This window comes from Denticeps clupeoides, chromosome 1, assembly GCF_900700375.1.
Source record: "Denticeps clupeoides chromosome 1, fDenClu1.1, whole genome shotgun sequence".
In the NCBI taxonomy this organism is placed as follows: Eukaryota; Metazoa; Chordata; class Actinopteri; order Clupeiformes; family Denticipitidae; genus Denticeps; species Denticeps clupeoides.
In genome coordinates, this window is record NC_041707.1 from 37,883,981 (window position 1) to 37,903,703 (window position 19,723).

The window sequence follows — 19,723 nt, forward strand, 5'->3', positions numbered from 1 at the left end:
GCTCTGGATAAGGCCGCACAGCAAATGCCGTAAACGTACAGATTTTACGGTTCTATGACAACAGTGCAAGGCGCCGGTGCAAATCAAATGTAGCGAATGTCACAAATATGTTTTCCGCGAAGAAAGTCGATGCAAAGCAACGCGCCAACTATGGCGCAGTTCAGACACGTTTCTATAACCTTCCGACAACAGAAGGTGGAGGAGATCGTGATTTTGTATTTAATGCAATAACGCATTTAATAACGCAACTGAACTTGGACGAAAATATGGACGAAAAGAAATCTCTCTCTCCATTTCGTATCCATCTTCAACGCTTCACATGCAAGTCCGTGCAGCGTCTGCGACCTTTAGCCGCATTGCTTCAGATGTGAAGACACGCCTCGTCCCCAAACCCGGCATTCTGCACTTTAGACGCCCATTCCGAGGCGTCGTGCCCGTCTCAGCAGCCTGGTGGGCCGTCTCCGGCGAATGGCAACCAGCCAGGCTGACCCTTCGGGCTTTTGTGAGTTCGCCACGTCCTATCATACGAAATGTCTATTTAGGGAACAGCAGCTATCTGGATACGAGAAGGTAAAAACGAGGAGAAATCGAACCTGGACCATTTCCTAATGGGCCTGAAATTAGATGGAGACCAGCCAATCAATCAGTTACTGAGCCAATTAGCCGTGCTCCTCACCTCCTCCTGGACTGGAAGGATCCTTGCTCCTCACCTCCTCCTCCTCCTCCTCACCTCCTCCTGGACTGGAAGGAGCCTTGCTCCTCACCTCCTCCTCCTCCTCCTCACCTCCTCCTGGACTGGAAGGAGCCTTGCTCCTCACCTCCTCCTCACATCCTCCTGTACTAGAAGGAGCTGTCCTCCTCACCTCCTCCTCCTCATCTCCTCCTGTACTAGAAGGATCCTTACTCCTCACCTCCTCCTCCTCATCTCCTCCTGTACTAGAAGGAGCCATGCTCCTCACCTCCTCCTCCTCCTCCTCCTCCTCATCTCCTCCTGTACTAGAAGGATCCTTGCTCCTCACCTCCTCCTCCTCATCTCCTCCTGTACTAGAAGGAGCCGTGCTCCTCACCTCCCCCTCCTCCTGGACCGGAAGGATCCTTGCTCCTCACCTCCTCCTCACCTCCTCCTGGACTGGAAGGAGCCTTGCTCCTCACCTCCTCCTCCTCATCTCCTCCTGTACTAGAAGGATCCTTGCTCCTCACCTCCTCCTCCTCATCTCCTCCTGTACTAGAAGGAGCCGTGCTCCTCACCTCCTCCTCCTCCTGGACCGGAAGGATCCTTGCTCCTCACCTCCTCCTGGACCGGAAGGAGCGACCTACCTTTGAGCAGGGGCAGCGCGGTCAGCTCCACCTGGGAGCTCTGGTAGCGGAACTGCGAGGAGCTGTGGGAGCGCCGCTGGCGGGCGCGGCGCATGGAGCGGCGCGGGAAGCCGTCCACCTTCTCCGCGCTGGGCACCGAGAAGCCCGCGGTGGGCGAGGAGGGGCTGGACGGGGGCAGCTTGGCGGGGGTCTCCATCGCCGGGGTGTCGCTGGTTCCGGTCCTCAGTGCCGCTCGGCCCTCGGCTTTATAAAAACGCGCATCTCAGGAACAAAGAGGGGGGGGGGACATGTACCTGCTACTAGAATGGAGCTTTTGCCACATTCGCGTCATCAATAAGTCATCGGGCCATATTCGGTCTCTTATTTATATTTTTACAAGCATGGGCGGTTTACGGAGACGATCGGCGTCCGGACGCGTTAATTTCCCGTCCAGGGGAGCAAAAATAAATAAATTGCGCCAGATGTTTCTGTCTCTCTCTCTCCCCCCGCCGGCCCAGAATCTCGCAGATGCGCGTCCGTCCCCTCCTTTCTTTTACTCCGCGGTCGCCGCGAACCGAGCGTCCGCGCAGGGCGGGGGTGGCGGATTCATCTTCCCGGCAGCGGAGAGCCTCCGCAGTGTCGGACCCGAGCCCGGTTCGTCGCTTGATCCCGGTCGCCGTCTCCGCATCTGGTGCGCGCAGGTTTGGCGCAGGGAGATGTAGGCTACACACGGCGGGTTGCCAGGGTGGCGCCCTTTCACGCAGGAAACGTGAGGAGGGAACGATATTCGCACGAATCGAAGTAGCAGAAAATGTAAAGAGGGAAAACTATTATTACAGTTTAAGTCTGGTCATGGGGGCTACGCCTAGAGCGCTTAAGATGAAATGTCTGCAAAAGTGGAATCGTACAGGGCAGGAGCTTGCCCGTCTGTGTTGCCATGTTTGCAATTTATAAGCGACATTTGGGTCAGTTTATTTGGACCATTATTTTCACTCACCACTATATATACCTGTGTGTGTGTGTTTGTGTATATATATGCCTATTTATGCGTGTAAAGAGGTATAACTAATGGTATAGTCAGTCATGTTTTAACCTCTGCATACGTGGGGTAGTTTAAGTTCATTGTCAATTGTTAAGAATTTGGACATTTCCCGTAGAGCTGGTAACACCACGTTATTTACTATTTTTTTAGCCTTTAAAGTACGCAGTTGGTTTGTTATGTAGTTTTCCTATGGCTCCATCCCTCTTTTTGGGGGTATGGGGTACATTCGGAGTTGCACACATATTGTTCAGCCTTTCAAGTGAAACATTCACGAGTGCGGGTGTACCTTAAAGACTAGCGGTTTGTTTTGGCCTTTGCCTTTCACCACTAAATTCGTTCTTTCTCTGCTTGTTTCTCTGAACGGATCTGGCAACCCTCGTCCATCGTCTTCTCTTTATTCCCGCTGATCTGGAAATAAAGCGGCGTGGGGAATAAGCCGACGGCTGGGACAGGACTCGTGGTGTCCGGATGACCAGCGGCCGCCTAAGCTCGTTTCGTGCCCGTCGTGAACCGCAGCGGCGCCGTGATACCGTAACCCGGTAAATGTTGCCAGATCGCGCCCGGAGAACGCAGCCCGGTCTGTAAAACCGTCAGGCGGAAAATTACGCTGATCAGCCACAGCAATAAAAGACGAGGTGAAGTGGATAAAAAACGGGTCTTGTTGGGTGATCTCTGTAGTATTATTTTAAATAGTTCTCATAAAAAAAAAAAAACTGGAGGCATGGAAACTTGACGTAAAAGATTTTTTAGGAAGCCGATTGGGAAATAGCTTGCTTTAAGGTTTTGACTCAATCAGTCAATACCAAATATAAGATGCTACAGAATAAATGGCTGATGCCAAACAAGCTACGTCACAGGTATCCATCCGAATGTCCCTGGTGTACATGTGTAGTGTGAGGAGGAGGAGGCAGCCCTAATCCTTTTTCTTCTGGGAATGCAGAGTTTGGCAGAATTAGGTGGAATGCAGGAGCCGCATTGTTGGAGGCAAAGTCCCTCTGCATGCCAGGCTCTGCAGAAGTTTCTGAGTCTGAAGAATTTTCTGAGTCACGACAAGGTCTGCATGATGAATACATCATGCAGACCTTGTCGTGACTCAGAAAATCACCACTCACTGACTTGGGACTTCTGCAAGCCAGGAGGACAAATGCACTGCAATTGCAAAGTGTAGAAGCACATTGGACTCAACTATGAACAAAGGAGTTGTTGCTTTGTTAACTTTTATTGTTAGAACCCCTTTATTCACTTTTTGGAAACTAATGTTTGGTGAACATGGTCTATATATCATCTATGTGATATATGTGATGTATATGTAACTATGAATGAACACATGTGGAATTCAGTACTTAAAAAAAGGTGAAATAACTGAAAACATGTTTTATATTCTAGTTTCTTTGCTCTGATTACTGCTTTGCACACTCTTGGCATTCTCTCGATGAGCTTCAAGAGGTCGTCACCTGAAATGGTTCTCCAAAAGTCTTGAAGGAGTTCCCAGAGGTGTTTAGCACTTGTTGGTCCAGATCACCCCAAACCATCTGGATGGGGTTCAGGTCCGGTGACTGTGGAGGCCATATCTCCACTTTTTGTTAAGTACATAACTCCACATGTGTTCATTCATAGTTTTGATGCCTTCAGTCAGAATCTACCAATGTAAATGGTAGAAAACACAAAATAAAGAAAACACATTGAATGAGAAGGTGTGTCAAAACGTTTTGCCTGTACTGTATGTGTTATTATGTGTATATATTAAGAGGTGGGCATAGATTAATTTTCTTAATCTAGATTAATCTCACTGTAATCTTGGAATTAATCTAGATTAATCTATAGCAATCTAAATTAATCTAGATTAATCTTAAAGATATATTTTCCCTGAAGCAAACCCGGCGGCTTCATAGCTGCATCCATGTTTCCACGACACCTGATGTGGTAATTTCTAGAGCTGTGTGATTCATGACTCACCCGGGTTAATTGCCCGGATCCTTTAAATGACTCATGAGTCACGAATCTGAGGTCTCCATTGAATCGAATCCTTTGAGTCCTAACTACACCATGTCTAAATTGTTAACTCCATGAGTCCGGTTGTAGAGGAAGTTAACCGCCAGGAGCGCTAACCCGCTCTCTGATCCGGGTGCGTACTGACTCAAGTGACTCAAGTGACTCACACACCCGGATCAGTTTAGTGAGTGACTCAGAGGGAGCCGTATCCTAAAAAGGATCCGAGTATTACAGCTCTAGTAATTTCACAGTTTGAAGACTCGTTCTCGACCCCTACAGTGCAGGTATACATCCGCGCTAGGTATACAAAATAAAAAATAAAGGTCTTTAGGAAATAAGAAAATAAAAGACACAAGAAAGAAGAAATATACTTATAAATCTAGTGTAACCATTTAACTCCGGCACAATAGCTTGCGTAGTATAGACCCAGCTCCCAACCCAACTTTGTGAATAGATTAACAGCGATATTTTTACTACTTTTATATATATGTGTGTGTGTGTGTGTGTGTGTGTATATATATGCGGTATGAGATGTGCTAGAGATCTTTTACTACATATAACCCGGTTATGCGTGCACAGCATTTTTGTGGTATGCCCTACAGTGAAAACAGATGAATCTGAATCTGAAGATTTGTATGTCCATAAAGTTTGTGTTGTTCGGGAAGGTATGTGTGTATAATAATAATAAAAAAAAAATCCTAATAAAAGTGTACCACTGAGCAACAAGAGACGGCAGAAGCAGATTTCATTTTAATCAAATGCATATAATCATTTTACTATAAAAATACTTTACTATTAAAAAAAAAAAAACATAGCCAGTTGTGCTCCTGTCTTCTTCTCTTTCGCCCCCTTTCCACCAACATCGAACCAGTTCTGTTCTGGTCAGTGCAGGAACCTTTTTTTTTCTGTACCCGTGTGTCCTTCTGCCGTCTGGACAGTGTTGTGCAACGGTTTCCGTGCATCATACTTGACTGCAAAGATTCCATTCGGAACCGGAAGGAAACACAGGCTGGGTGGGCAGAGGCGAACGGTTCATTGGAGGTTTTCTAATCTACACCCAAATCACGGTTACGTTTTTACACCGAGCCCACCCCACCCCAGCAACACAATGCAAGACCTGGACAACTCGTCCGAGTGACGCTTACGGGTTTATTTCCATTCGAGGAACGCTGGGCTATTTCATCAGCAGCGTTGGAACAGTTCACAACGATATCTGAAATACAGAATGCTACAGGAACAAAGGCGCTGGAACACTTTAATTTGTCGAAGAGACGCCAGCCGGATAAAGATTCAGCTGTTGTCTGCAGAGCTCCTCACTCCACATAGTCGAGGCCTCAAAGCAGCATTTCCAAAACCGACACGGAGAATAAATAACTATTAGAAACCATCGTGGCACAACGTCCAGTCCAGCAGTTCAGAGATGGAAAGTTCACTCAGAGCGTCGTCACAATGGGGCGGCAAGGGTTGGCTGGGGATGGTGGCGGGGTCAAAGTTCACAGCATGGTCTAGAGTGGCTTCGGCGAATGAAGCCGTATTGTTCGTCGTCGTAGAGGTCGTCTGGCCCGATGGTCCGGTCCGGCCCAGCCGTGTGCACCGGGGCTCGTGGTCCTGCAGGGCCGCCGTGTAGCGCTGGCTCTCCGTTCTGAGGCTGGCGATCTCCGCCTCGAGCGCGGCGTTGGAACGTTCCAGGAACTGCAGCTCCTGTGAGGATGAAGGGGATTTAGATTTACCGGTTTTGGTGACATTGATATTCAGCGACCTGAACCCAATCGAGATGGTTTGGGGTGAGCTGGACCCCAACAAGTGCTAAACACCTCTAGGAACTCCTTCAAGACTGTTGGAGAAGCATTTCAGGTGACGACCTCTTGAAGCTCATCGAGAGAATGCCAAGAGTGTGCAAACCAGTAATCAGAGCAAAGAAACTTTTTTGTTAAGTACAAATGAATATGTTCATTCATAGTTCTGATGCCTTCAGAATCTACCAACGTAAATGGTCATGAAAATAAAGAAAACACACTGAATGAGAAGGTGTGTCCAGAGCGACTTACAACGTGTTTTCATGTCTTTTCCAGACAGCGGCGTGTCCCGTCTTTTAATACCGTTGTCTACCTCAACTAAGTTACTGTTCGCAGCAAGTTCGCATTTCGGCGTGTGTGACGTCCCGTGGCAGACTATGGGTGTTTTCCGTTGTGTTTGTGTGTGTCTCTCTCTTTCTGTCTCTGTAATGTTGCAGGGTGGCTCCTCATCAGCCATGATTGGACTCCTCCCACTTCCTGCCGTGATTGGTGGGCTGTAATCAGGGAGAGGATTCAAAATGGTGGCTGCTTTGGTGAAGAAGAGAGAGTTGGTGAAAAGAGGAGGAGAGTGTTTGAGGAAGAGAGGACTTTGTTGGTGAAGATAGACTGTTGTTGGTAGAGAAGAATGTTGTTGGTGAAGTGAAGGATTAGGACGAGAAGATAAGACTTAGACTGCCCAGACCTGTTTTGTGTTTCTGTTGTTGTTTAAATGTCTTTGTTTGTAATAAAAGATTAGCATTAAGTGTTGTTGCGTCGTTTTGGAGTTTATACTCATTTGTCCCATTTGTTATGTCCCTGACCCTAGACCGGGGACGTAACAAATTTTGGGGGCTCGTCCGGGATTTCCTATCGCGTAGGTAGGATATTGTGTAGGCTGTGGACCTTGGCAACTGTTCTCATCTGGGTGAGTTTGAGTTTTTTCTGTTTATGTGGGTTTTCTGGTGAACTCTGGATAGGTAGAGCTGTCCAGCTGGGTTCTGCCTTGAGCGGGTCCTTCCAACGGACGCTGTTTGTTATGTTTGTTTGTTGTTTTGGTTTATTGTTTTTGGGGAAAAATCCAGGGGGAGGTACGCGTCGAGCATTTCTGTCTCAGTCAGAGACTGGAAATGTTGCGAGCTTGCGTTTAAAGGTGCCTAAAACTGGTAACTTCCCTGAAGACTAGCTAGATCTTAGGTAGCTGGCTGGTTAGGTAGATTAGGAGCTGGAGTTCCTAGAATCCCACAGGAGCAGACTGACTCTGGTATACATCCCAGTGAGCTGTAGTTGGGTCTGTGTAGTTTCTCTTTGTTTTGGTGGGTTCACCAAGTAATTCAATTTATATTTTGTTGTGAGATTAGAATTACAGGTCACTATGGCAACAGGTTTTGAGGGTTTTGTTGAGTTCCCTTCCGATGAGATGTTAGCAGAGTTAACCAAGGAGCAGCTATTGGGTGTAGCTGACTTTTATGGCATACCCATTGCCAGCGCCGATAGAAAGTTGAAAGACTTATTAGTAACAGCGTTAAAAGTCGGGTTGGTGGAAAAGGGGGTACCATGTGTTAAATCTGGTAGTCCACTTTCTGCTGAGGGCTTGGAAAAGTCCGGCGAGAGTTTCTCTAGTGAAATTCGGTTAAAGGAAATGTCACTGCAAGAGAAGCAGATGCAGCTTGAAGCAGCAAAACTGCGGGCTGACCGAGAAGCTCGTGGGCTGCGTGAAAAGGAGCTAGCGCATCAGCTACAACTCAAGCAATTGGAACTGGAAGAACATGATCGCGAACGCCAGTTGCACCTTAAGCAAATGGAGTTGGAAGAACGTGATCGCGAACGCCAGTTTGAGCGTGAACGTCAAGAACGAGACCTAGAATTAAAGCGTCTCGAACTTGAATTAGCTTCCAAGTCTGTCCTGTCTGTCGAGTCGCAAACCCCTGTTTTCGATGTCAGCCAACATATTAGACTGGTGCCTCCATTTTCTGAGGACGAGGTCGAAAAATATTTTAGTCACTTTGAACGAGTAGCAACAACTTTACAGTGGCCTAAAGTTGTTTGGACGCTGCTACTGCAATGTGTTCTTGTGGGCAAGGCTCAGGAAGTTTACTCTTCACTTTCTTTGCAGCAGAGCTCTGACTATGATGTGGTAAAGACTTCAATTCTGAACGCGTACGAACTTGTCCCGGAAGCGTACCGTCAAAGATTCCGGAAGTCTAGGAAGGGTGAGCAACTTACGCATGTGGAGTTTGCCAGAGAGAAAGAAGCTTTGTTTAACCGGTGGTGTGTTTCCAGTAAGGTCAGTACGTGGGAACAGCTTCGTGAATTAATCCTTTTGGAGGAATTTAAAAACTGCGTCCCGGAAGCTGTTGCCACTCATCTGAACGACCAGAAGGTGTCCACGCTGGCGCAGGCAGCCGTCTGCGCAGATGAATTCGTGCTTACTCATAAAGTTGTGTTTTATTCAGTCTCAAGAAAACCAGATCGGGATGTGAGTTTCCGACGGGATCGGAACGTATTTCGATCTTCGCCCGTTTCCTTTAGTGATGGTCGCGCATGTTTTTATTGTCACGAGACCGGCCACCTCATCGCTAAATGCCCAAAACTCTTAAAGAAGCACAGTTCACCTCCTAAATCCTCACCAAAAGGGGTTGGGTTTGTTCAGTCTGCTGTGAGTGTCCCCACTATGGTTGATCCTGTCTATGAACCTTTTGTGCTTGCTGGTACAGTTTCCGCAGCTGCTGGAACCAGTAGTGCAGTGCCAGTGCGCATTTTACGAGACACCGGTGCTGCGCAGTCTTTTGTTTTAGCGAATGTCTGGCCCTTTTCTGATGACACGTTCTGTGGCTCTTATGTACTGGTGCGGGGTATTGAATTAGGCATCGTTAAAGTGCCACTGCACGTTCAAAACCTGCACTGTGCTTTATTTTCAGGTTCGTGCAAAGTCGCAGTGCGCCCCGAACTGCCTATGCAGGGAATCGATTTTATTCTTGGGAACGATTTGGCTGGAGGGAAAGTTCTTCCCCTTCCGGAGGTCATTGATAACCCTGCGGTTCCACCCTCTTCAGTGGTGCTGGATTCTGAGTCAGTTTTCCCTGCTTGTGCAGTCACCCGAGCGCAGGCACGCCGGCAGAGTACGGATGAGCTGTGTGATACGTTTATGGCTGTTTCTGACCCTCTGGTCTCCCGTGCAGCGCCATCAGACGGCGGAGTGGTAGAGGGAGCGCCGCGGACGCGCACTCTTAATGTCCATGATGATGAAACAATGTCGCTGCCTGTAAGTAAAACGCTTATATCCCAGGAGCAGCGAAAAGACTCTACTTTAACGCAGTGTCGTTCGGCTGTTGTTGACAAGGCCAACATAACTGCAAATTCGGTAGCCTTTTTCTGGGATAAAGGGATCTTGATGAGGAAGTGGACTCCTCCAACTGCTGATGACGTAGGTTGGAATTCAGTATATCAAGTGGTGATTCCTCTTAAATTTCGGTCTCAGGTGCTGTGTTTAGGGCATGACAACGTGATGTCTGGACACTTAGGAGTAACAAAAACATATAACAGGATTTTGCGCCATTTCTTTTGGCCTGGGTTGAAATCCGATGTTGCTCAATATTGTCGATCGTGTCACGTTTGTCAATTGGCTGGTAAACCGAACCAGTCAATTCCACCCGCGCTACTCTGTCCTGTGCCTGTCCTCACCGAACCATTTTCGAAGATAATTTTAGATTGTGTTGGTCCACTTCCTCATACCAAAACAGGTTTTAAATACTTGCTGACGATAATGTGTAGTGCCACACGTTTCCCGGAAGCAGTTCCGTTACGCTCACTAAAGGCTAAGAATATAGTGAGAGCCTTAGTGACGTTCTTTTCTACTTTTGGACTTCCAAAATTGGTCCAAACGGACCAAGGTTCGAATTTCCTGTCTCGCCTTTTTAAGCAAGTTTTGGAGGAATTACAAATAAAGCATCTGGTATCAAGTGCTTACCATCCTCAGTCACAAGGAGCATTGGAGTCACCAAACTCTGAAGTCCATGCTCCGTACTTATTGCTTAGCTTCGGCTAAAGAGTGGGATGAGGGTCTCCCACTATTGTTGTTTGCCATTCGTGAAACTGTTCAGGAGTCTTTGGGATTCAGTCCTGCTGACCTTGTATTCGGTCACACCGTGCATGGTCCACTCAAGCTTCTTAAAGAAGCCTGGGTAGCTGAACCATTGACAGAGACTAATGTGCTGGATCATGTCAGTTCCTTTCGGGAACGGCTTCATAATGCTTGTGCCACTGCTCGAGCTTCCTTACAACATGCACAAGGGTCTATGAAAGCCCGATATGATCAGAAAGCAGTCTCTCGATCTTTTCAGCCGGGTGACAGAGTTCTGGTTTTATTACCACTAATGGGGTCTGCTCTCCAAGCAAAATTCTCAGGTCCTTATGTGGTGGAGTCCCAGTTAAGTGACACTGATTACGTTGTTCGCACTCCTGACCGTAAACGTAAAATGCGTGTATGTCATGTGAACATGCTCAAGAAATACTTTATGAGAGACAGTGATGCAACACAGGACAATGTAGATCCACCAGGTAAAGGAGCTGCTGTGTTATCCGTGGCTTCTATGCCCCTGCTGGATGCATATTCTCCCGAGGAGGATGGGTTATATCTAGGAAATGTTCCTGTGTCTTCGCCCAGATTACACAACAGTGTGATCTTACAAAACTTAGATGCACATCTGTCACATTTGCCTCTTAACGAACGGGAGCAGGTTATGACATATAAGATATTATTTGGTGATGTTCCGTCATGTACTACAGTATTAAAGCATGACATTGGGGCATGTTCACCAACATCAATCAGACAGCACCCGTACAGACTAAATCCCACTAAGCGTACGGTAATGCAGTCTGAGGTTGATTATTTGTTGGAACATGGATTCTCCGTGCCAAGCTGTAGTCCATGGAGTAGTCCCTGTCTGTTAGTACCTAAGCCTGATGGTACAGTTCGTTTCTGTACTGATTACAGAAAAGTAAATGCAGTAACTAGACCCGATTCATTTCCATTGCCCCGAATGGAAGATTGTGTTGATAGGGTTGGTTCGGCTCGTATTGTCAGTAAATTAGACTTGCTTCGTGGTTACTGGCAAGTTCCGTTGACTCCCCGAGCGTCTGAAATTTCTGCTTTCGTCACACCGGATAATTTCTTAGAATATACGGTTATGCCTTTTTGGTTACGTAATGCACCAGCGACTTTTCAGCGTCTAATGGCTAAAGTGCTTTGTGGAATTAAAAACTGCGACGCTTATTTAGATGACATTACTGTCTATTCGTCCACTTGGACCGAACATATCCACACTCTGACAGCTGTGTTCAAGCGGCTGCAGGATGCATCGCTGACTTTGAACTTGGCGAAGTGTGAGTTCGGCAAAGCCACTGTGACTTACCTAGGTAAAGAGGTGGGTCAAGGCCAGGTAAAACCTGTGATGGCTAAGATTCAGGCCATTCTTGCCTTCCCAGTTCCCACATCGAAAAGGGAACTGCGCCGATTTTTGGGAATGGCTGGATACTACCGGGCTTTTTGTAAAAACTTTTCGGAGGTAGTGTGTCCGTTGACTGAACTGCTGCGAGGCAGAGTACAGTTTAGTTGGAACAATGAATGCCAGAATGCTTTTATGTCTGTGAAAACCCTTCTTTGCAGTACCCCTGTTCTGGCTGCTCCTGACTTCCAGCGCCCTTTCAAACTGGAGGTGGATGCCAGTGCTGTTGGAGCTGGGGCTGTGCTGTTACAGGAAGATGCGGATGGAGTTGATCATCCCATTTGCTTCTCAAAAAAGTTCTTAAAACATCAAATGAACTACAGCACCATTGAAAAGGAGGCGCTAGCACTGAGTTTATCATTGCAACATTTCGAAGTATACATTGGGTCTACCGCACAACCTGTTTTCGTTTTTACTGACCACAATCCCCTGGTGTTTTTATCTCGGATGAAAAACACAAATCAGCGTATTATGCGCTGGTCCTTGGTTTTGCACGGGTTCAATTTAGAAATTAAGTACAAACGTGGGACTGACAACGTTTTGGCTGACGCCTTGTCACGGGCCTTTTAGTTTTTTTTTTGGGTGAATCAACATAGTACGTTGATTTTTGGTGGTGGGGGTGTGACGTCCCGTGGCAGACTATGGGTGTTTTCCGTTGTGTTTGTGTGTGTCTCTCTCTTTCTGTCTCTGTAATGTTGCAGGGTGGCTCCTCATCAGCCATGATTGGACTCCTCCCACTTCCTGCCGTGATTGGTGGGCTGTAATCAGGGAGAGGATTCAAAATGGTGGCTGCTTTGGTGAAGAAGAGAGAGTTGGTGAAAAGAGGAGGAGAGTGTTTGAGGAAGAGAGGACTTTGTTGGTGAAGATAGACTGTTGTTGGTAGAGAAGAATGTTGTTGGTGAAGTGAAGGATTAGGACGAGAAGATAAGACTTAGACTGCCCAGACCTGTTTTGTGTTTCTGTTGTTGTTTAAATGTCTTTGTTTGTAATAAAAGATTAGCATTAAGTGTTGTTGCGTCGTTTTGGAGTTTATACTCATATGTCCCATTTGTTATGTCCCTGACCCTAGACCGGGGACGTAACAGCGTGAAAGTAGGCGATGTAATGAAATTGCATGTTGGTAGTAGCCTAGTGGGGAACACACTTGCCTATGAACCAGAAGACCCCGGTTCAAATCCCACTTTACTTCCATTGTGTCCCTGTCTAGGTCCTAAATGTAAAATTTTTAAATAATGTAAAAAATGTGGAATCAATGTAACAAAAAGGGGAACAAGTCTAGTAAATAAGTAAGCAAGGATATATCAAGGGTGCAATAATTAACTTAATTAACTACATCTTCCATAGAAGCATAAGAAGACAAGATATTTCCCACTGCATGAAAAGACACCAACAAAGCCATCGTTCTGGTAAGGCATGTCTAAGAATCGGCAAATCCCTCCGTAGAAGAGATGTTTCCTTTTAATTTTCTAAAAATCACTTTTCATTGCCAGCATTTGTTAGGGGAATGCATGTTTTATTTTTGGTAATTTAAAATGTTCCATTAAAAGTGAAGTTCTTCTGAATTTCTTCTTTTGGATACCCCCTGTGAGTTGCTGTCACATAAGATTATCTTTCACCTGTAACCTGTAAACTTTGAGAGAATGAGTGATATGTTGCCGATCCATGTACTAATCATTTAAATCGCATCTTTTTGAGTCATGTAATCGCACAGACTGACATCACGATTATGATTGCGATTAGATTAATCGTGCGGCTATACACACACTCATTTCCCCACCTTCACAAGGTCCGGACCGCAACACTCACAATTTCCACATACTCTCCAAGCTCACAGACTAAAGACAGAAACTGTCTGGTTTCATGTTAATTCAGTTAGGGTGGTGGTAGCCTTGTGGGTAACACACTCGGCTATGAACATTTACATTTACGGCATTTGGCAGACGCCCTTATCCAGAGCGACTTACAACGTGCTTTGAAGTTACCATCAATGAAGAGATCAATTCCGGTTCACTAGGACCCCAACTATGAATACATCTATTTTATTCACTCTGTTGTAGATTCTGTACACAAAGTTCGACAACAAGAAAATTACAATTTAATCTAAATATTCTTTAAAGAGGAAGGTCTTGAGCTGCTGTTTGAAGGTGCTCAGTGACTGAGCTGTTCTGACCTCGAGGGGAAGTTCATTCCACCACCGAGGGGCCAAGACGGAGAAGAGTCTAGATGAATGTTTTCCTTTTACCTTCAGAGATGGAGGGACCATGCGAGCAGTACTGGAGGCTCGGAGTATACGAGGTGCAGTGCGAGGTGTAATAAGGGCTGTGAGGTAGGATGGTGCTGCTCCATGTTTGGCTTTGTAGGCCAGCATCAGTATTTTGAACCTGATGCGTGCAGCTACTGGGAGCCAGTGGAGGGAACGTAGCAGAGGGGCGGTGTGGGAGAATTTGGGAAGGTTGAAGATCAGTCGTGCTGCTGCATTTTGTATTAGTTGTAGAGGTCGGATAGTACATAGTGGTAGACCAGCTAGAAGGGAGTTACAGTAGTCCAGTCGTGAGATTACTAAGGACTGAACCAGTATCTGGGTGGCCTGGGTGGACAGATAAGGGCGGATTCGTCTGATATTGTAGAGAAGGAATCTACATGAGCGGGAAAGATTGCTGATGTGAGTTGAGAAAGAGAGTTGGTTGTCTATTGTTACCCCAAGGTTGCGGGCTGTTGCAGAAGGAGAGAGCTGCGAGTTGTCTAGTTAAATAGCAAGATCCTGATGTGGTGAAAAATCTGCTGGAATGAATATTAGTTCAGTTTTGGTGGGATTGAGTTGGAGGTGATGGGCTGCCATCCAAGACGAGATGTCGGTTAGACATGCAGAGATTTTGGAAGCAGCATGTAGATCAGAGGGAGGAAAGGAGAAGAGGAGTTGTGTGTCGTCAGCATAGCAGTGGTAGGATAATCCATGTGAGGAAATGACCTCACCAAGTGATCTCGTGTAGAGGGAGAAAAGGAGAGGACCTAGCACCGAGCCTTGAGGGACACCAGTGGAGAGTCTATGTGAGGTAGAGGTGGATCCTTTCCAAGTCACTTGGTAAGATCGCTCATCAATGTAGGAAGCAAACCACTGCCATGCTGAGCCCAAGGATTTTGGATAGAAATGAGAGGAGGGAAACTGGTCTGTAATTGTTACCAGTCTGTAATTGTTACCAGAAGACCCAGGTTCAAATCCCACTTACTACCATTTCATCCCTGAGCAAGACACTTAACACTAAGTTGCTCCAGGGGGGGGGGCTGTCCCTGTAACTACTGACTGTAAGTAACTCTGGATAAGGGCGTCTGGTAAATGCTGTAAATTTTAATTCCAGGTGCAAGAGAGGTAATGGAGCTCAGCGGGATGCCAGTAGGTGTGAAGTCCAGGGAATTTAGTAAATCTAGTGTTTAAAGTGCCTGCTGTATTTATTTTCGCTCTTCTTTTCATCCAGCGGGTCTCCCCAAACACACGATCACCTTGATACACAATAACTACTTTACCTGTCTGATGAATTTTGTAGCAACTCCGCTACAATTTTTTAAAACTCTGCATAAGCAGCCAATTCATTCTTTGTTCACATTCAATATTTCATAATATGTTTTTTTTTGTTGTTTGCAGATAACCATAAGTACAAATCCATGACAGTGGAGTGCTCCCATCCTTCCGCTTTGTTAGAGAGTCAGATGAATGATACTACTGGAACAAATTGCACTCCTCAACAGGTAAATTCATAGCCTTCACTGTTCTTTTTTTGTAAAGAATTTAAATTTAATTAGAGTTTTTATAGCAATGACAAGTAAGTGTGAATTACTTAATATATCTATTTTGACGTTAACATGAATTATATATTGAGAGCATAGTAATTTTTTTAGTGGAAACAGGATGGTAATTTGCTTCGCTCGATATTCTACGGTTGTGTGTAAAAGGTCCCCATAAATGCCTGTTTCATTCTGCATGTGTGAATGCAGGCAGTTGTTGGCTGGGCAGAAATAGCTTCAATGAATTTACTGACATTTTAATGTAATTCACCTCGAAGGTTAGCAGCACTGGAATAAATAGGACACTTTTTTATTTTCTTAGTTAGGTAACACTCTGTTTTAGCCATTGCATGTGACTCTACGTTGCGTGTGAGAGGTCCCCAGGAGGAATGTTTTATTCCACATGTGTAAATGGAAAAAAAAAAGCAAGATACTTGACACTTGGGACGCTCAATGGGAATTTTGGTAAATGGGAGGTAAACTGTTTGGTGCGTTGCATGCTATTTCTTTCCATTCTTTAAAATACTGGATAGAAGCGTGATCATTAAATCTATATCTTTTGCCGATCAGCTCATCTTCTAATTCTGCTTACTTTATAAACTCCACAAAAGTTTATTTGTCACATACATAGTCATACACGGTATGATATGCAGTGAAATGCTTTTGGCGACTGCTACAGACCAGAGTATTGCAAATATTGCAAGTAGACAATGAACCAATATGCAAATATGGCAAACATAACCAAATATTACACTTTTATGTCTTTAACCTAAAACATGAAATATGTGTAACAGGTAGGGTGAAGGTGTGCAAATAGGTGGAGTCAAAGTAAAAAACTCGTGCAAAAATTAAAAGTTTGTGCAAGCAGTACACCGTAAAGGAGCGTGTAGACACCACTGTTAGAGAAAGTGAAAGCAGGACCAGCATAAGCAGATGTGGTTTTAAAGTGTTGGTTTGAAAGAGAGGGGGAAAAGCTTGTAGCCTAAATTGACCACTTTGGTCTGATATTATACGGACAGGGTCGATAAATTCCACAGATGCCTGCCAGCTCAGAGAATGATGCTGGGACGACGCTTCTCAGAAATCTTTGAAGGCCACACACCTCGTGCAGGAGATCTGCCCTCTCAGTCTGCTTCCTCCTGCTCTTCCTCGCCGCGTCCCTGTTCTTCTCCTTGCACCGGGGCCTGGTGGCCGCGTCTGACCCGTCTCTGGCCTGCTCGGGGAAACGGACCGGATCAGATTCTCATTACAGCAGGAACAGGGCATTGCCGGCCACAGCTCCGGTTCCAGCCACTCACAAATGAAATTCACATTACTTTAAAAAAAAAAAAAAAATTATAACTATAATAACATTCCAAGAATAAAATGAACATTATAAAGAGTCAATACACTTTTCAGTTTTCAATTTTTAGTCATTTTTTTTTTTTTTTAACAAGTCGAGTATATGTACCCAATGCGAGGAGGCCGGTGAGGCGAGGCTCTCCCCAGGCTTGCTGTCCATACAGAGAGCTGGCATGGCCGAGGCTCCGAGGTTCTCTCGGCGGCTCCGGCATGGCGGCGCTTAATAAAGGGCTTCGTTTTTACTTTCGGTTTCGGATTACTTTAAACGGGCCGAATGCGCGGCAGACGTCTTTCTCTCTTTCTCTCCTTCCTTCTTTTTTAAGTCGGCTTCCCGAACGCGCCCACGGGCTCGGGAATTTTGGGCGGGTTGCCAGGGCGGACTGAATTACCCGCTTTTTTCACGGGAGAAGCCAGCGCAGCGAACTTTCTCTTTTTTTTTTTTTTTAAATCCTTTAGGATGTGAATGTTCACCAAACGGCCCGAACTTATTTTGGGGGATTTTTTCCGACCTTTCACACCTACCAGATCAGCCATTAGCTTTTTTATTATACTATAAGAGGTTTTTACTGTACTGCCTTTGGCCCTGAGCCAGACCTTTAGCCCTACTACATTTTCAGCCCAATATTAAATGTTCGGTTTAAAATACAAAATATGTTTTTTTTTTCCCAAATATACTAACTCCTGTTTCTTGGTTTCTTGAGGCGCAACAGAGAGCCAGAAGGTCACGTAGCCTTGAAAGTCAAGGCTCTGAATTGATGGGACGGATGACCAGTGAATTTTTTTTTTTTTTTTTAAGAATAGGGTGATGTTGGTAAGATCCAACTGTACGGTAGCTTCTGTACAGAGTTTACAGTTAGGCCAATGATCTGTAGGGGAGTGTGTACTACATTTACAGCATTTATCAGACGTCCAGAGCGATCTGTACAATCTGTAGTTACAGGGAGACACTTGGGGTTAAGTGTCTTGCTCAGGGACACAATGCAGTAAGTGGGATTTGAACCTGGCTCTTCTGGTACACAGGCGAGTGTGTTACCCACTAGGCTACTACCACCCTTTCTAAGATACACAGATATCAACCATGTGGCAGTGGAAATTGAAGCGATGTCTCTGAATATTCGGAGCCAGGGACTGAGCCCTGAGGGACACCATGTGATGATTTATATAGGCCAGGCATGGCCCGCTACTAAAAGCCAAAGCCAGAAATCCCTGTGGCCAAGAGACATGAAAGGAGGATTTCATCACTAACAGTGTCGAATCCTGCACCTCAGGTCAAGAAGGAGGAGAATAGGCCCATATGAAATACTGTCTTGTATACAGTGCTGTATGACTATTTAACACACAGTAACAGGATAAGCCTTTCTTTCTCTTTTCGTGCATCACGTGCACAGCCTACAAAACTTTACATGGTACTGACACTTCATGTAATGCAACTTACTATGTTTTTTAAAAGGTTTCACAGCGGAGAGACTCCTAAGAAATAATTGCCCAAATTTAGCATTTATACAGTCATTTGGAGTAACTGTATCAAGATACATATTGTACATTGGTATGGTTGCACTAGTATGTCTTGTGTGTCCTGTTAGATGTCCTGTATGTCTTTAGAGATACGAATCCTCTCGGCCTAATTAATTGAGAGGATGACTGTCGGCATCATGTCGAAATCCACGCTTACTAACCATCTGGATGAGTCGCCTCTGTTCAGGCCCTGCGGTGACCTGTCATGTCCTAACTTGCGCCATCCATGTGTCACCAAACAGCAACAGACGATTGAGTATTTCATGCGGGGAAAAGAAAGGTCCTGCTCATGTAATACTTTTGGACCTTGGTCCTGATGTGTCCAGCATTGAGCACTAGCATCTTGAGATCAGGCTTCGTCTGCATGTTTAGGGTTAAATTATAAATGAGTCTTTATGGAAAACCGTGGCATAAAATCCCGTTGCGAGGCCATGTCTGTGTAACCTGGAGTTGGAGCAGGAGGACAGATGAGCGAGTGAATGAAAGAAGAAAGAATGGCGCTCGAATGGCAAAGTACAAAACATGAGAAAGTGACCACAAAGTGACCACAGCAAATGGAACGTTTGAGGTCAAAGTGATGTAAGTGGCAAACATCTTTTGTCCTGGAATTTGTCAAATAATCCATCCAGTTGTGTCATGCGTTTACCTACAGTACAGGCCAAAAGTTTGGACACTTTCTCATTCAATGTGTTTTATTTATTTTCATGACCATTTACATTGGTAGATTCTCACTGAAGGCATCAAAACTATGAATGAACACATGTGGAGTTATGTTAGTGTCAATGTTTCAAATAAAACTCCCAGGCATGCTGGGAAAGGCCTGCTTCACCCTGAAATAGCCATGACCCGAACTGCCCCTGGTACTCCGGTCCAGGTTTTCCTACTTTTCCTCATGATTGTGCATCTGAACATGCCTAGTCCATGTGTGAACATCATAGTACCCTTGTAACCTTTGGCAGAGTAAGCACGGGTTCTCCATGTATTGAGGTCTTTATCTCCGTTCTGATGATGAACATGGAGTTCATACTGCAGGAACCAAAGGTGGAAGCAGACTGGATTATCTGGCTGGCTCGTCTTAGATCTGGTTGGGCGTGTTCTACCTGGACGGTGGGGAGGAATTCCCCTCACAACTGTAAACCGCATTTACGGGAAACCGCCAGGAGTGGCGACAAAAAAGCAGAGCAAGGATTTTTACAGAAAAGGCAGAAGGACATAAAGCAGAGCCTGGAGGGACAGACGAAAGCAAACAAGAAGAAAAGGAAGAACAGAATGATGGTGTCAAAATGACCAGTCAGGAAAAAGGAGCTGAATCCGCTTTAACGTTATAAATGACGGTTCTTGCTTTTTTTGAAGCCTGCTTTATCGTACTTCAGCGGGTACCTGCTCGGTAAATGCCGGATTGGCAGGCCAATAGGGACGCACCGTCTCCAGATGACTGTTACAAGGCAGTATGAAGAACACAGAATCAAAGCACGAGA

General features: G+C 45.6%; 2 protein-coding genes across 2 annotated transcripts in view; both read right to left on the reverse strand.

The window, feature by feature from the left end:
• The window catches only part of ppp2r5b (protein phosphatase 2, regulatory subunit B', beta), a 31,199-nt gene extending 29,122 nt beyond the window's left edge, over positions 1-2,077 (reverse strand). Inside the window, exon 1 of the mRNA XM_028967126.1 lies at positions 1,318-2,077. Within this exon, the coding sequence (XP_028822959.1) occupies positions 1,318-1,513 (196 nt within the window). The 5' untranslated portion in view covers positions 1,514-2,077. The remainder of the gene's footprint in view (positions 1-1,317) is intronic.
• A 3,394-nt stretch (positions 2,078-5,471) lies between these two features.
• batf2 (basic leucine zipper ATF-like transcription factor 2) lies at positions 5,472-17,030 on the reverse strand. The gene is made up of 3 exons (XM_028967157.1): positions 16,840-17,030; positions 16,492-16,602; positions 5,472-6,031 (listed from the first exon to the last, which is right to left on the reverse strand). Exons 1-3 carry the CDS (start codon positions 16,903-16,905, stop codon positions 5,708-5,710), a joined length of 501 nt encoding a protein of 166 aa, XP_028822990.1. The 5' UTR covers positions 16,906-17,030; the 3' UTR covers positions 5,472-5,707.
• Between the last annotated feature and the right edge of the window lie 2,693 nt (positions 17,031-19,723).